At 40.8% G+C, this 13617-nt stretch overlaps 1 protein-coding gene across 2 annotated transcripts in view; it reads left to right on the top strand.

The window, feature by feature from the left end:
* oxct1a (3-oxoacid CoA transferase 1a) overlaps positions 1 to 11472 on the top strand; it is a 72977-nt gene extending 61505 nt beyond the window's left edge. The window contains exons 16-18 of one of the 2 annotated variants that reach the window (XR_013962567.1): positions 8553 to 8654; positions 9801 to 9909; positions 10704 to 11472. Coding sequence is in view for 1 of the 2 variants with exons in the window: in XM_080738220.1 (XP_080594346.1) it covers positions 8553 to 8654; positions 9801 to 9836 (138 nt within the window). In the remaining variant the exon portion in view is untranslated. Of the gene's footprint in view, positions 1 to 8552; positions 8655 to 9800 lie in introns of both variants that reach the window. The other variant, XM_080738220.1, reaches the window with a different exon arrangement.
* Positions 11473 to 13617: the final 2145 nt, after the last annotated feature.

Below are 13617 nucleotides of genomic sequence, written 5' to 3'. Positions count from 1 at the left end.
TCTTGGGCATGCAGTGGAGGAGGGGGGGGGGGGGGTCAAAATTATTATTTTTTTTTAGATACATGTCTTATTCTAGGATGTCTTTATTTTTTTATATGTTTTCATTTGTGTTTTGTCCAGTTTTCTCTTTTCTTACGGTGACAGGGAAGGGAGTAAATACTACTGTATAACTGATTCACCCAGCAGATGGCTGCTCAGATGGAGCTTTTAAGGGCCCTATTTTGCGAGTCTTATCTCCGGGTCTTATAGTCGGTAATTGTGGGCTCGCTGAAAGGCGAGACCAGTATGTTTTTTTTTTACTCAGCTACAGTGCTCGGATGAAAGGCAATGCTGGAACCTAAAGAGAGTAAGATGGTACTAGTGGTAAGCATAGCGCTGGAGATTGGGGCAGGCGTGCAGAGACTAGCACCACGCTTATGGTCATGGGCTTCATTACCCTCTGTGGGAGCTTATACTGTGGAAACATGACCTGTCAGACAGACTCTGCTCTATTTCCTTATGTTTCTCTTTTGCGTCACGTACTCCTCCCCGTCTGTTCTTTTGTGCTCTGTCTGCCGGCATTCGTTTGGAGCACACAGCTCCAATTTTCTAAGTGTAACACATCTGTGTCTACATGTACAGTATAAAGGGGTGAAACTATTTGGACCACCCTGCTGACATCTCCCCCTCCTCCTCCTCCTCTCCACCCTCTTCATTTAATCTCTTCCTGCTCTCTCTCTCTCTCTCTCTCTCTCTCTCTCTCTCTCTCTCTCTCTCTCTCTCTCTCTCTCTCTCGTTCTCGTCTATTTTCATTTCTGCCTCTAATATTTGACAATTTGGCCAATGTTTAATTTGTCATTTTAGAGGTACTAAAACGTCCTTAAATTGTCACTTCAGAAATGTGCATAAACCCTCTATACACTTAAAGGGGAAGACCACCCATCTTCAATATTGAACTACCGGTATGTCATTAATATACCTTAGAGGTGTTGTGTGAAAAAAAAAAAAAAAAGTTCCCCCCCTTCTGTGTTGCCCAGAACTGGAGGATTGATTTTGGATTTTGGATTGTAAATCACACCGAGATGACACCGGTCACACCGGTATATTAATGACATAGTTCAATACTGAAAATGGGTGGTCTTCCCCTTTACACCTTATGTTGGTTTGTTTACTGTTGAGTGAGAAAACAATGTTGCACATTAAGTTAATCATCTGGGGACCCCCCCAAAATAATTTGGGGACCTCCCTGGGGGTCCCAACCCACAGGTTGAGAACCACTGTACTACTATCAGCTTATAATGGCTTAGAAGTTAGAATAGTATTCCTCGAATTATTCGTCGCCCCCTTTTTTCCTCACATCCCCATCTCTCCTTACACCACTCACCCCCTTCTTCCTCTCTTCATCCTTGCCCTCTCCGCTTCCACTTGCACGCCTACCTTCCTCCCAATCCTGCTCCACTAAGCTGATTTAATCACCACAAACACACCTCCTCCTATTTCAATTTTTTTTTAGTTGGAGGATAAACTAAAGAGAATGCAATTTAATTCGAGAACATTTCGTTTCACTTTAGTGTTGATGAGCCGCAAGGAGGTGGGGATTACATTACCCATAATCATGTGTGTCTCGTTATGTGTAAAACGTTTTAGCTGCAACGCACTCGATGCCGTCACGTGTCCTCATTCATTATAAAACACTTATATTTAACCGTGACCTTGATGTTTATATAAGCCATGCTAATCAATTCCAGACAATTCCATTTATATAACGACAAATCCCAACAAGATTTATCTCGTGACACTTTAGATATATAGGGGGGAGAACGGGGTAAGCTGACCCAGTGGGCAAGTTGACCCTGCACCCCCTAGAAAACTGTGTTTTCATGAACATCCATCATTTACACCTGGCTGGGAAGGACATGGGTGAAGTGGAAAACATTTTCTAGTAAGTAATATTTCTATTAATGGCTGTTCTATCGAAGCTTATTTATCCAGGTCTATATATATATATATATATATATATATATATTTAAAAAAATCAAACCTCGGTTCGAAGTGAAGCGGTGAACTTTTATTCTATGTGTTCTAGAGTTATGAACTCTGTGATCTATACATTCTTTATATTCTGAATGAATGAATGATTTTATCTGGAGGGCCGAATTGTCATGTGAAGCTTGACCAATCCTCAAAGTATCCAATCATCAGACCGGGACGGACACTACACACATATTCTGGACGTACGGGACAGATAAAACCTGTTCATTCTGGACTGAAATTACCATATATGGAGTATGGACATGAGGTGACAGACATTTTGTTTTTGATAAAACCTGTTCATTCTGGACTGAAATGACCATATATGGACATGGGACACACAAAGCCACTCCTTGGAAGCGGCTTTCACCGCTTCAAAAAAGGGCTACGCTGGTCCCTGATTGGGCTACGGTTAGTGTGTTAATGATGAAGTTTCGTCATCATTAACACACTAACACGCGTGTGATGTCCTGAAAATCGCGTACCCCCCTCTATTTGGCTACGGGCGTAAACACTGACTCCCAGATACCGTTTCTCAAATTTATAGAGAGATAGATAGATTAGAATTGGCTGATGGGAGGACCGGACGGCAACGGCAGCAATGAAAAACCACCCTTTAACAGGAAGAAACCTCAAAGAGGACCCGAGAGGAAGAGAGAGTAGCTTAGTGAATCTGGGAATGTCCCATGGAAGACTAATCCAATCGCAGGATACATCGCCCTTAAATTGTCTCTTAGTAATGTCTTAGTAATGAGGTACAGCAATGAAAGCACTGCCAATAGACTGGAACAGATCCTGCCATTTACATTTCACTTCACTCAATTTCTCAAGTGCCATCCCTCTGGAATTCTATCCAATCTCTCCAATACAGAGAGTATTATTGAAAATGAATTCATAAGCCATCTGCCCTTCCCTATAAACACAGCAGCTTTTGATGATGGTTTTGAGATGCTATTGTTTATAAAGGACTGATTATAATATAGAATTACACTACCAGTGGCAAATTTGTTTAGTGGGGCTACCTTGTAATCAAAGCTTTGCTGCTATTGCTGTTGAAATTACCCTGGGGGGGGGGGGACATTCTAGGCATGCTCTATTGTACGGAAATGACCACACTATGATGACACTTACTTTGTTTTGTCTCACGTGAAAAGTGTAAATGAACCTTTAGTTTAGTTATTCATTCATTGAAACAATCTACCACACAGTTTATTCATGCATATACATACCCTCAGGAAAATTGTGTCATCTAATGTTCTGCAACAATACTCTGACCGACTAGAGGTCAAATTGTGTCAGCTCCCACTAGTCAACAACAACATTGCAATATGGCTGGGATGTGACTTATTTGGGGAGTTCTGTAATGATCCAAGGGAAAGGGAATTTTGATTGTATAACCTACGGTTCAAGAGTTAAAGGCCAAAAGAGCCTTTTTTTGGCGCTATGATAGGCTAATGTGAAAGGTTTGGGGCAGAGGTTCTGCTCTGACCTCCAATGAGTGTGTGTACAGATGCGAGTCGATCGGTCCGGAGATTAGCTGCTCACAGTCAGACGGACACACGCACACACACATGGACGGATGGATTGGGGCGAAAACACGCCTTCGGCCTGGCGGAGACAAGAATGTGGGTCCCCAGAGGAAGTGTTTATAGCATTGCAGACAGTAGGCAGTAGCAGACTGTGCATGTGGTATAACCCTGTTAGTGGTTCCTAATAATTAATCATAATTAAAATCTCTCTAATTTGGTTCCAAAATAAGAGAAGACACTGGCCCTACAACCTTGCCAAATGACACAGACATTTCTGTCTCCAATCCATACTGCCACGTGTGTGCATACACACACACAGGAACATTGTATTCACACAAACAAAGGAAATCCTTCATGTACTCATAGTGGCCTTGGGGAAAGGGAATTTAAATATTGTCCTAAACTGTGCCAATTGTATTTGATGCCACAGATGGAAGAGAGACCAGTTTCTGAAGTGCAGGCTGCATCTCTACAGTTCTACAGACTCTTTCCTCTCTTATTTCCCTAGGCAGGGTTTTTTATTTTGCTACCATTTCCATTCCCTCTTAACTCTTTGAGTGCCACCCCTTTCACCACTAGAGGGCGCCCAGTGACCAGAGAAAATCCCATAGAGATATGCTGGTATATGCAGGTATATGCAGAAGCCCTGCAGCCATGACTTGCCTGAACACTTTCCTTTGTGCATGTACAGGAAGAGGATGAAGTTAGCTTGAAGTTAGCTATTGGCTACCAAGCATTTTAGAAGCCTTATTTTCGTCAACTTAGCCATGATTAAACCTTGCACACCTCATGCATGGGAAAAAAACAGAGAAGAATGAGCTCTAAAAAATCCAATGCAATCCTGGATTGCATTGGAGTGGATTTGTGCAGTTTGTTCACAGCTTTCAAACAAAAAAATCCGATTGGAAATCCGTTCAGGCATTCTTGAGATAATCGCCATTATGTTTTACATGTTATGTAAACAAACATGGCTGCCCTGTATGTTAGATGGGGTTGTATGGGGGTGGAACATGCAAAATCGCGATTGAAATCATGTTCACCAGATTTGATGGGGTCCAAAAAAAAAAAAAAAAAATTCAAAAAAAATTTTTTCCAAAAAAAAAAAAAAATTTTTTTTTTTTTTTTTTTTAAAAGCCGAACTTGTTCGGGATCGGCACACTGCGATACGCTAATAAAGCCGAACTAGTTCGGGATTGGCACTCAATGAGTTAATCACAGCTACGCTGTTTCCACGTCTCTTTGCAGCAATTTTGTTGTAATGATGGGTTTATTTGAACGATTTATTCGTGTGTGTGTGTGTGTGTGTGTGTGTGTGTGTGTGTGTGTGTGTGTGTGTGTGTGTGTGTGTGTGTGTGTGTGTGTGTGTGTGTGTGTGTGTGTGTGTGTGTGTGTGTGTGTGTGTGTGTGTGTGTGTGTGTGTGTGTGTGTGCGTGCGTGCGCGCGCGCGCGTATGATTAAATCGTGCCACCTCTGTGAACCATTGTGCTTGAGGTACTCCCGTGACATTGGTCCACTCCCCATGGTAACTCAATCATCGCACCTTTGATGAAGCATTACTTGGGGAGACGGCATTTTCATTCAAAAGATAGGCTCTCTCTGCTATCCGTTAAAGGCAGAGGGAGTGCAATACCTGAATTATTCAGATTATAGCAGCGGCGCCACAACAAATGGCTACCTGTGGCATCTGCAGTGATGAGTAGTGTCAACGATGGCAGTTATCCCCCCCCCCCTTTACTGTAAATTCTATGTCAATCCTTATGTACTATGTCTGATTTCTCTCTCTATCTCTTGACCACTACGCAGCATAATATTGTTAATTTCACTCCAAGAGTTCAGATTTTACTGTGTACATGTCTGAGACTTGTTCCTTAATGATTTGCCATCACACTAGACAGCAGTGTGATGAATGATAATGATGATGATGACACTGCTGGTCAAGATAACGATTAGAAGGTGACTATGTCGGATTCCTTTTGATCACTAATTAGGTCATGCTTCTCTACCCCTCTTTCAGCCTTTTTTCCAGCTCTGACTCATTCTTTCCGTCTCTATCTTTCTCCTCAACTCTCTGCCTCTCAATTTCTTTCAGCATCTTCTGCTAGTCACCCTGATTGTTCCTCAGCCACACCTGGAATTAAGAGACAAACTGTGGTGTACAGTAACTAAGTACATTTACTTAAGTACTGTAATTAAGTACAATTTGTACTTTAGTTGAGTATTTACAATTTCCAATACTTTTGCTTCTACTCCACTACATCTCGGATCCAAATATTAGCTTGGGCGTCATGCCGGCGTCGGACGGCGTCAAAAAATGAACCAAATGTGTCAAATGTCACCAAATGCAGCGCAACTTCGGCAATGGAGCACCCTTCATTGATTAAAAAGGGAACATTCCCTGCATTGACGCCGGCACAAGGCCCTAGCTATGTTTGCAGTGGAGGAATCTTGGATGTTTTCTTATCATTTTTTGATGTCACACTGTTAGATTTGCAGCTACATTTCAAGGTCTGCATTATCCATTGCTCCCATGTTGTACAGTATGTGACATCCCATCTGTCTTGCACTGCCATGGTGTGATTTCTGCCTACTGCCCTGTCACTGTGCGGGGTTCTAATGAGCTGAGACTCCTCCTCTGATGTCTCTATGGCTTAGCCTGTCACTCCCTGCCGAAGCAGCTAACAGCATCAGTCTGGCTCAGCTCAGCAGGCATGCGTCAAATAACCTGAGCCCTGACATCAGTCCAATGTTATTCTTAAGGGGAAATATGGTTATTGAGTTACTTATCGCTATGATTTATCAACCTTGGACATCAAACTTGGAATTCAAACTAGATTTCAAACATAAAAGATTATAATAATAATAATACAACAAGGTTAATTAATTTCACGAAGTGATAGGCTGTTGTTTATATTGGCTTCCAATCCATGGAAGTGATATTTAACAATTGTTAGATAGTTCTACAATATATTCCCATAGTAATCATTCCTATACAGGCTCTAGGTATGATTACTGTTGGAATATACTGGAATACCTATAATGTATTTTCATGTTGGGATACCAATTTCACCCAATCAGTCAGAGAGAAATATCTTACAGGATAAACAATTGGAAGTGATGAAAAAAATAAATGAGCAAACAGATTTTAAATTGGAAAACCATAACATTTAAGCTGAATTGAAACACTCCCTCAACCCACATCGATTCCCACCCACTGACACACACACACACACACACACACACACACACACACACACACACACACACACACACCCCTGCCCCAGCCTTCTGGCGAGGCATCGAGTCATCGTAAACACAGCTGAGGTGCAGGAGCTGAATCTCTGATGCAATACGGTTTCTTCTTAAACCAAAACTTCGTGTGCAGAACAGATGTATTCAGTCTGCTGCACGACTGCCAGAGGGTTACATAAGGCATAGATGCCTGTGAAGTGCCTAGTAAAGAATGTGTTCACCCATAAGGCATCAGAGAAATAAGAAATAAAGGTTGTATTCGGATTTGAAACATCACACACACACACGACTGCCAGCAGGGAAGAAATACCTCAATAAGTGACTCTTGAATCCACATCTCAAAAGATTGCAAACAGGTACAACATACAGTACACAATATTTTATAAAAAATAATGTTTTAACTGTGAGGTCAGAGAGTGGGAAGAATATCAGCGCTGTCGGGTGTAAACCTTGTAAGTCCAAAGCTGTTATTTTTTAGGAAATTGAAAGAAAAAAGGACCTGGATTCCAATGAATCCAATGTAGTTATTGTTTAGTCACAAGCGCTTGTTAATACTTTTCATTGGTTAAATAGTTGAAACGTAACATGCAGATGCAAGGTTTCTGCCCGAAAGCAGTGATATGCAGTCTCTAATCGGTAACATTATCTGCCCCCCACCACCACAGACTACCTACCTTCTATAATTTACAAGCAACCAATATTTCAGTGCAAGTGCAAGGTCACTCCATAGTGCTCAGAAAATGTTCCTGCAATCATAGAGGATCAGATAATGTGAATATGGGACTATAAGCAAGCATTGGACAAGCGCTACGATAAGGAGGATTTTGAGGATAGGTTAATGTGAGTTGAGAAAAACAACTCTAAGGTTCAGGGGGGTGTAATTTATTTCTTGAAGAGACTTCAGACTACTACTAATTAGCGTGTAAGGTGTATTTCTTTTATACAATCTAGGGCACTTATATTAAAGACTTCTTCCATAAGAATATTGAATAGAGAACTCATGTTTGCCACTATAAAATAATTACATTTCCTTGTGGCACTTGGTAGCTTGGCAAGTGGCAGCCGTGATCTATAAACCTATCCAGCTCCTTCAGTAATTGCTGATAATGAAAGATATGATGGTTGAGGAGTAAAGACCGATCATGATTGCTTTCTCAATGTTGAGGCTCAGCCAATTGAACAGAATGCACAGCTCAAAGTGGCACAGAAACCAAAAGCAACTCCTCAAAATGTTCGCAGAGTGGAGTGTATTCTGAGTTGAGCAAACACTCAACATGCCTTGTTATCCAAACAGGAAATGGCCTGTGTGCTTCAGGATAGAAGGAGGTGTGTTTTGGATTCTGTGGCTGCGCACCTCTTAAGAGCAAAGACCATGTTGGTGTATCCCGTGTTCCCTGCAGATACTCTGAGACCATTAAAGTCAGTTTCTCAACGCCAGTCATCCTCTGGTGGTCAGAATTCACTGTGTGTTGTGTTTTACCTTTGATGGCTTTTCATTTCCACCGTTTGGAGTATGTCCTAGCTGTCCTCCTGCCTGAAAGGCAGCGTTTGGTGTGATTCTCCAGAGCGCACAGTGCTTTTGTTGCAACAGTAGAACTGTGTCTGTGAACTCGAATCAATGCCCATTTAACCTGAGTTTCATAGCGTTCTATTGAAGAGATACTGTACAATGCCATGTCTCCTCTTCAGTTTCTTTCAGTTATCTCTCTCTTTCTCTCTCTTCCCACCCAAACTTACCATCACTATTTTCTCTCACTCCACCAGGCGGTGTTTGACGTTGACAAGACAAACGGCCTGACTCTAATCGAGGTGTGGGAGGGACTGACAGCGGAGGACATCAAGGCCTGCACTGGAGCAGACTTTGTGGTGAGTAACTATTACAAACAACAATGGAGCTCACAAACTGTAGCCTGGCCAAGGACCTTCCCATTATTTCACTTCATCTGATGATGTAAACTGAAGAAATATGTCTGGACTTGGACTGTAGCAAAGCATTTATAGTCCTAAAATGTCTTAAAGCCTAAAATGAATGAGAGCATTGCATTGCAGTAGCACATTTAACATAATTATGTCTTTTACAGTATAAACAGCTGTTTTGCGTTGTTAAGCATCTAAAACAGTCTAGGACAGGAGTCTTCAACAGGGGGTCCGGGACCCCTACGGGTTCCCAAGAGTTACTACAGGGGGGCTGCCAAATCTTTGTGTGATAGAAACTTTTTTTTTCTCCTTTTTTATATTAACCACATGAACCATAGCTTCCATATTCTGAGAACTTTAGCCAAAAATAGCAGCTGCGAGGCGTTGTGAGCTTGTAGATCAGCTAGTTTTGGCAAAGAGCTTTGGTGTAGAGCAGGGGTCTTCAACAGGGGGTCCGCGACCCCTAGGGGGTCCGCGGAGGTACTGCAGGGGGTCCGCGAAATTATTGCTTAAAAAAAAAAGATTTCAAAAAATGTTTTTTTTTTCATTATTTTTTTCATTTTTCGCATTTATGTTAAAAAATAAATCATGATTCTATCCATTTTGAATAGCTTGAATACATGATTACTATGCAATTGACAGATTGTTGATATTATTGACATTGGTTCTCAGTTAATAAGTATGTTTAGAAATGGTAGTGGTATGGCCCACCCTGCTCGCTGTAACTTGTACATGTTTAAAATAAAAAAAAATATGTCGTAGCCCCGACCCCCCCACCCTACGAGGTGGTAGGGGGTCCCTGCTCCATCTCCCCATCAGTTTGGGGGTCCCCGGCCTGAAAACGTTGAAGACCCCTGGTGTAGAGGGGAAAAAGAGACCACTAATTACAGTGTGAAAGATCAAGTTTATTAAGTATTGACAGTTCAAATGGTTAAATATCTGAAAACACAAATTGACATGAATCCAAGATACACTGATGATTGTGCTGTCAAACAATGAAACTATATGGAATCTTTGAAAAGGTTGTGGGGGTCTGTGCTTCATCTTTTCAGCCTATCTAGACACTTTTGTCACGCTGTGTTTGATGTCCAACAGGTGTCCCCCAACCTGAGGCCCATGCAGCAGATCTAGAACATCTGGAAGGGATCAGAGGAGTCCTGACTTGAAGGCTTTAAAGAATAGTCAGTTTTTGTTCTTGTTTCAGGTGATTTTCAGAAGATTCTTTGGCCTACAGGTGTAGTCAACATATGGTTTATATTGGTTTAGGTGCTGATGATGCATAATTAGTGAGAGTCATACGGGCGTTAGTGGGGTGTATATTTCTGTGATGTGTTTTAAGTATTACAGAACATTTTGTGTTGGTCCTCATGATTCCTTTATCTAACCTGTATGGCAGTAGTTATTCGAAGAGAACCAACTATGCACAGACCACAGGAATCATTCAATCTCCTGATTGAATGAAAATGAATTATTCTATTAAGCTAAGTACATTAATATGTACAAAGGAACCAGTACTATGAACAGCAGTCATGCCTGTCATTGACAAATCCTCAACTGCAATGTCAATTGACACAAGTTACTGTAAAGGGATATAAATAAGGGATGAACAGGGTTTAAATGTGACCTGTTATGAATTAGACAAACACCCAATAAAACTTGTCTAGAATCGGCACAGAATGAAACCAACGGCAACATGTATTTATGTCTACAGAAGAAATATCCAATGTAGAATGTGTGTAATGAAGTGGTCTATCAGTTGGATGACTGAAACACAGTACAGTAATTGTAAGCACAATGTCTGAGCTTCAAACGTGAAGCGTTCATGTAGCTTTTTTCTTAGATGCAAGATATCCTGGCCTCTTACATGCTTACAAACTGTGATTCGCAAATGAATCGTTAAAAAAGGCTCTCTTAAGAGTTGATTTGACTTGCACGAATCAAATTCATAATGAGATGAATCTAGTAAATTATTTGTTAATTGAATTCTCTGACTTACAGTATCTCTCCAACCATCTGGCATTGACTCCAACTTGGTCTGTCACAGGCAGCAACCCCCCAGCATTATTTCTTAGCTGTGCTGCTCATGAAAAGCTTGGCCACTTGGCACACCTTAGCCCATAACTCTCCAAATGTACTGTTCTTTGTAAACGATTAACCATGTATCACCAGCCTTCTACTGCTAATACTATTACTGTATAGATCTGTTATTATCTGTTATATAGATCTGTGATCTGCTATTTTAGAAGAATGTAACTTTTTACATTTTTTGAACATTTTGACTTTAATAACATGCCTAAAATAGGAATGCAAGACTGAATGTGTTTAATCAGTCAGAAATTGGTTCCAAATGTTTTGATTGAACACTGGCATTTAGTTTGACGGCAGCAAAGTGACACATTCAGCCGATAACCCAGTGTAGTGTTCCTTGCAGGTGCTAACGGAATCTGTGAGCCAATGTTTTGTTGTTGTTAAGGTCAGGGTAAGAATGTGAGAGGTTCCGTAACTGGATAAACATGGCAATGGGCAAACATCTCAGCACAATACCAGCCGAGAGAGACAGACAGAGAGAGAGAGAGAGAGAGAGAGAGAGACAGACAGAGAATCCTTGTTTGTTTTAGAAATTCCTGACCGGTGTGAAATACTGTACAGAACTGCACATTGACAGACATTTTAACAACAAAAGATGAGGCCTTAATACATTTATGCTCTGACTGTTTCTGTGCTGTTGGTATTGTATATGTAATAAAATACAAGTTTGGGTACAGTATACCATGTTTGGCTTCTGCCCTGTAGCATTGAAAAGTTGTATTTATTTATTTTCACAAGCAAAACATTTCAGACCTCTGCGGCCTTGTCTGGTGTCAAATCAACCAGTGATACATGAGGTATACTGTATGTATATATACTGTACCAATCAACAGGTATATGTGGCCACAACCACACAATCTTTACATGCCTCATTATGACTGTCCAACTCTGAATCAGTGTATACAGCAGAAACATACTTTACAAAAACAACACGCATTCCACACTAAACATTTAGGCTACATCCATCCAAAATGGACAATTGGTACAAAAACTGTCATGCTACAGTATTAACTGTTAAGACATTTTGAAATGATGGATCTGTGTATTTAGATAATTCAGTCCACCAGTAAACATAACATTCTCATTGATTCCTTTTGACATCACAGATTTCGAACTTTATACCCTGTGTGGGTGATGGACTTGGAATGACATTTATGATGTGATTTCTCACTTGGGTAGAGAGGCAATGCTATTACCTGAGGGCTGTTATGTAACTAAATAATTCAGCCAATGGGATCAGGGAGATCAACTGGATTTGATCAACAAGCAGAAAATGGAGAAAGTGACAGAGGCATCTGCCATTGGTGGCTGTTGCTTATCTACCACATTACTTAATGAACTGACATAGGGAGGTATTAAACCTATCCGTCCTAACCCATTTCTCATAATTACTAGGCCACAATGTTATTAGTTTTAAGGGATGGGTGTGGTGACATGTGAAATGGTGTCAATAAGCTGTTAATTAAGAGCAAGACCATGCGACTGCAAATTTGATTAGGACATTAGGTCACGATTTGGCAAATTCTTAAGATTAAAGGAGTCCCAAAATGACTTTTTTCTATTGATTACTCATGCCATGGAGACTTATAATATTTGTTTGTTTTTTGCCGCATTCCTAAGACAAAAGTTTAAATAAAATAAAATACCCTGAAGGTTTCCCCATCCAGTGCCATGCAATTGGGTCCCCATCCAGTGCCATGCATGCGGGTCTCCATCCGGAATCAATGGGGGTAAATGTACTATGGAGGAATGCGGCAAATACAAAAACATTTTATTGAACTCAAGTCTCCATGGCATGAGTAATCGATATAATGTTTTTGGTGGGGTGAACTACTCCTTTAAGAAGGCTATACAAGCACACAGATTCAGCACCACAGGACTGGACAGCTCCTATGTAGAGCAACTGGTTGCAGGCAGACTGCTGTAAAATCTCATTGCTACTTGTAGGCTATGTTTTTCATCATCTTTAAAATTATACTCTCAACATTTTTTGGACCACGTAAAAAATGGACAGTTTAAGTTATAATCTATTCAGCCTTGGTGATTATAAAGCAGCCAAGCTCACTAACCCCAGCACCCTGGTTTAAAAGCACCAGCTTTAATTTGACCAAGGCCTTGTGGCGTTTGCAACAGGACAATCCTCCAGGTAATTGTAATGAGATCAAATTCTACATACGCCTGCCGGGAAAGGCATGCACACATGCACAAAACTGCTTTCCCAGTCAATCGTTTTAGGTTATTACAAGCCAATGAAAGGGAAAACTATCACACACAATATAGCTACATTTTATTGATTTGGGAGGAGAATTGCTCTTTGGTTAAAGGGGAAGACCACCCATTTTCAATATTGAACTATGTCATTAATATACCTTAGAAGAGTTGTGTGGAAATAAATAAAAAGTTCCCCCCCTTCTGTGTAGCCTAGAACTGGAGGATTGATTTTGGGGTTTGTATTGTAAAGTACAATGTGTGATGTCATCAAGTTGTAATTTGCAACACAAACCCCAAAATCAATCCTCCAGTTCTAGGCAACACAGAAGAGGGGGAACGTTTATATTATTTCCACACAACTCCTCTAAGGTATATTAATGACATAGTTCAATATTGAAAATGGGTGGTCTTCCCCTTTAATTACTTTCACTGTTTGTCTGATAGGCTAGCCTAGGCCCATAGGCCTAGTTCTAAATGTCTTTTTTATATCTTCTTTTAGCCCATATACAGTAGGCTACACAATACTCAATCATAATTATGATAAAGACAATGTTCAATGAATGTATGGCCAATTAGAGTCTGTGTTCTCGGCTAGCCTATAGTTCCCTTGTCT

The sequence above is a fragment of the Nannobrachium achirus genome (genome assembly GCF_963921795.1).
Source record: "Nannobrachium achirus genome assembly, chromosome: 12".
In the NCBI taxonomy this organism is placed as follows: domain Eukaryota; kingdom Metazoa; phylum Chordata; class Actinopteri; order Myctophiformes; family Myctophidae; genus Nannobrachium; species Nannobrachium achirus.
Note: the sequence above shows the minus strand (reverse complement) of the source record. Positions and strands in the feature narration are given on the sequence as shown.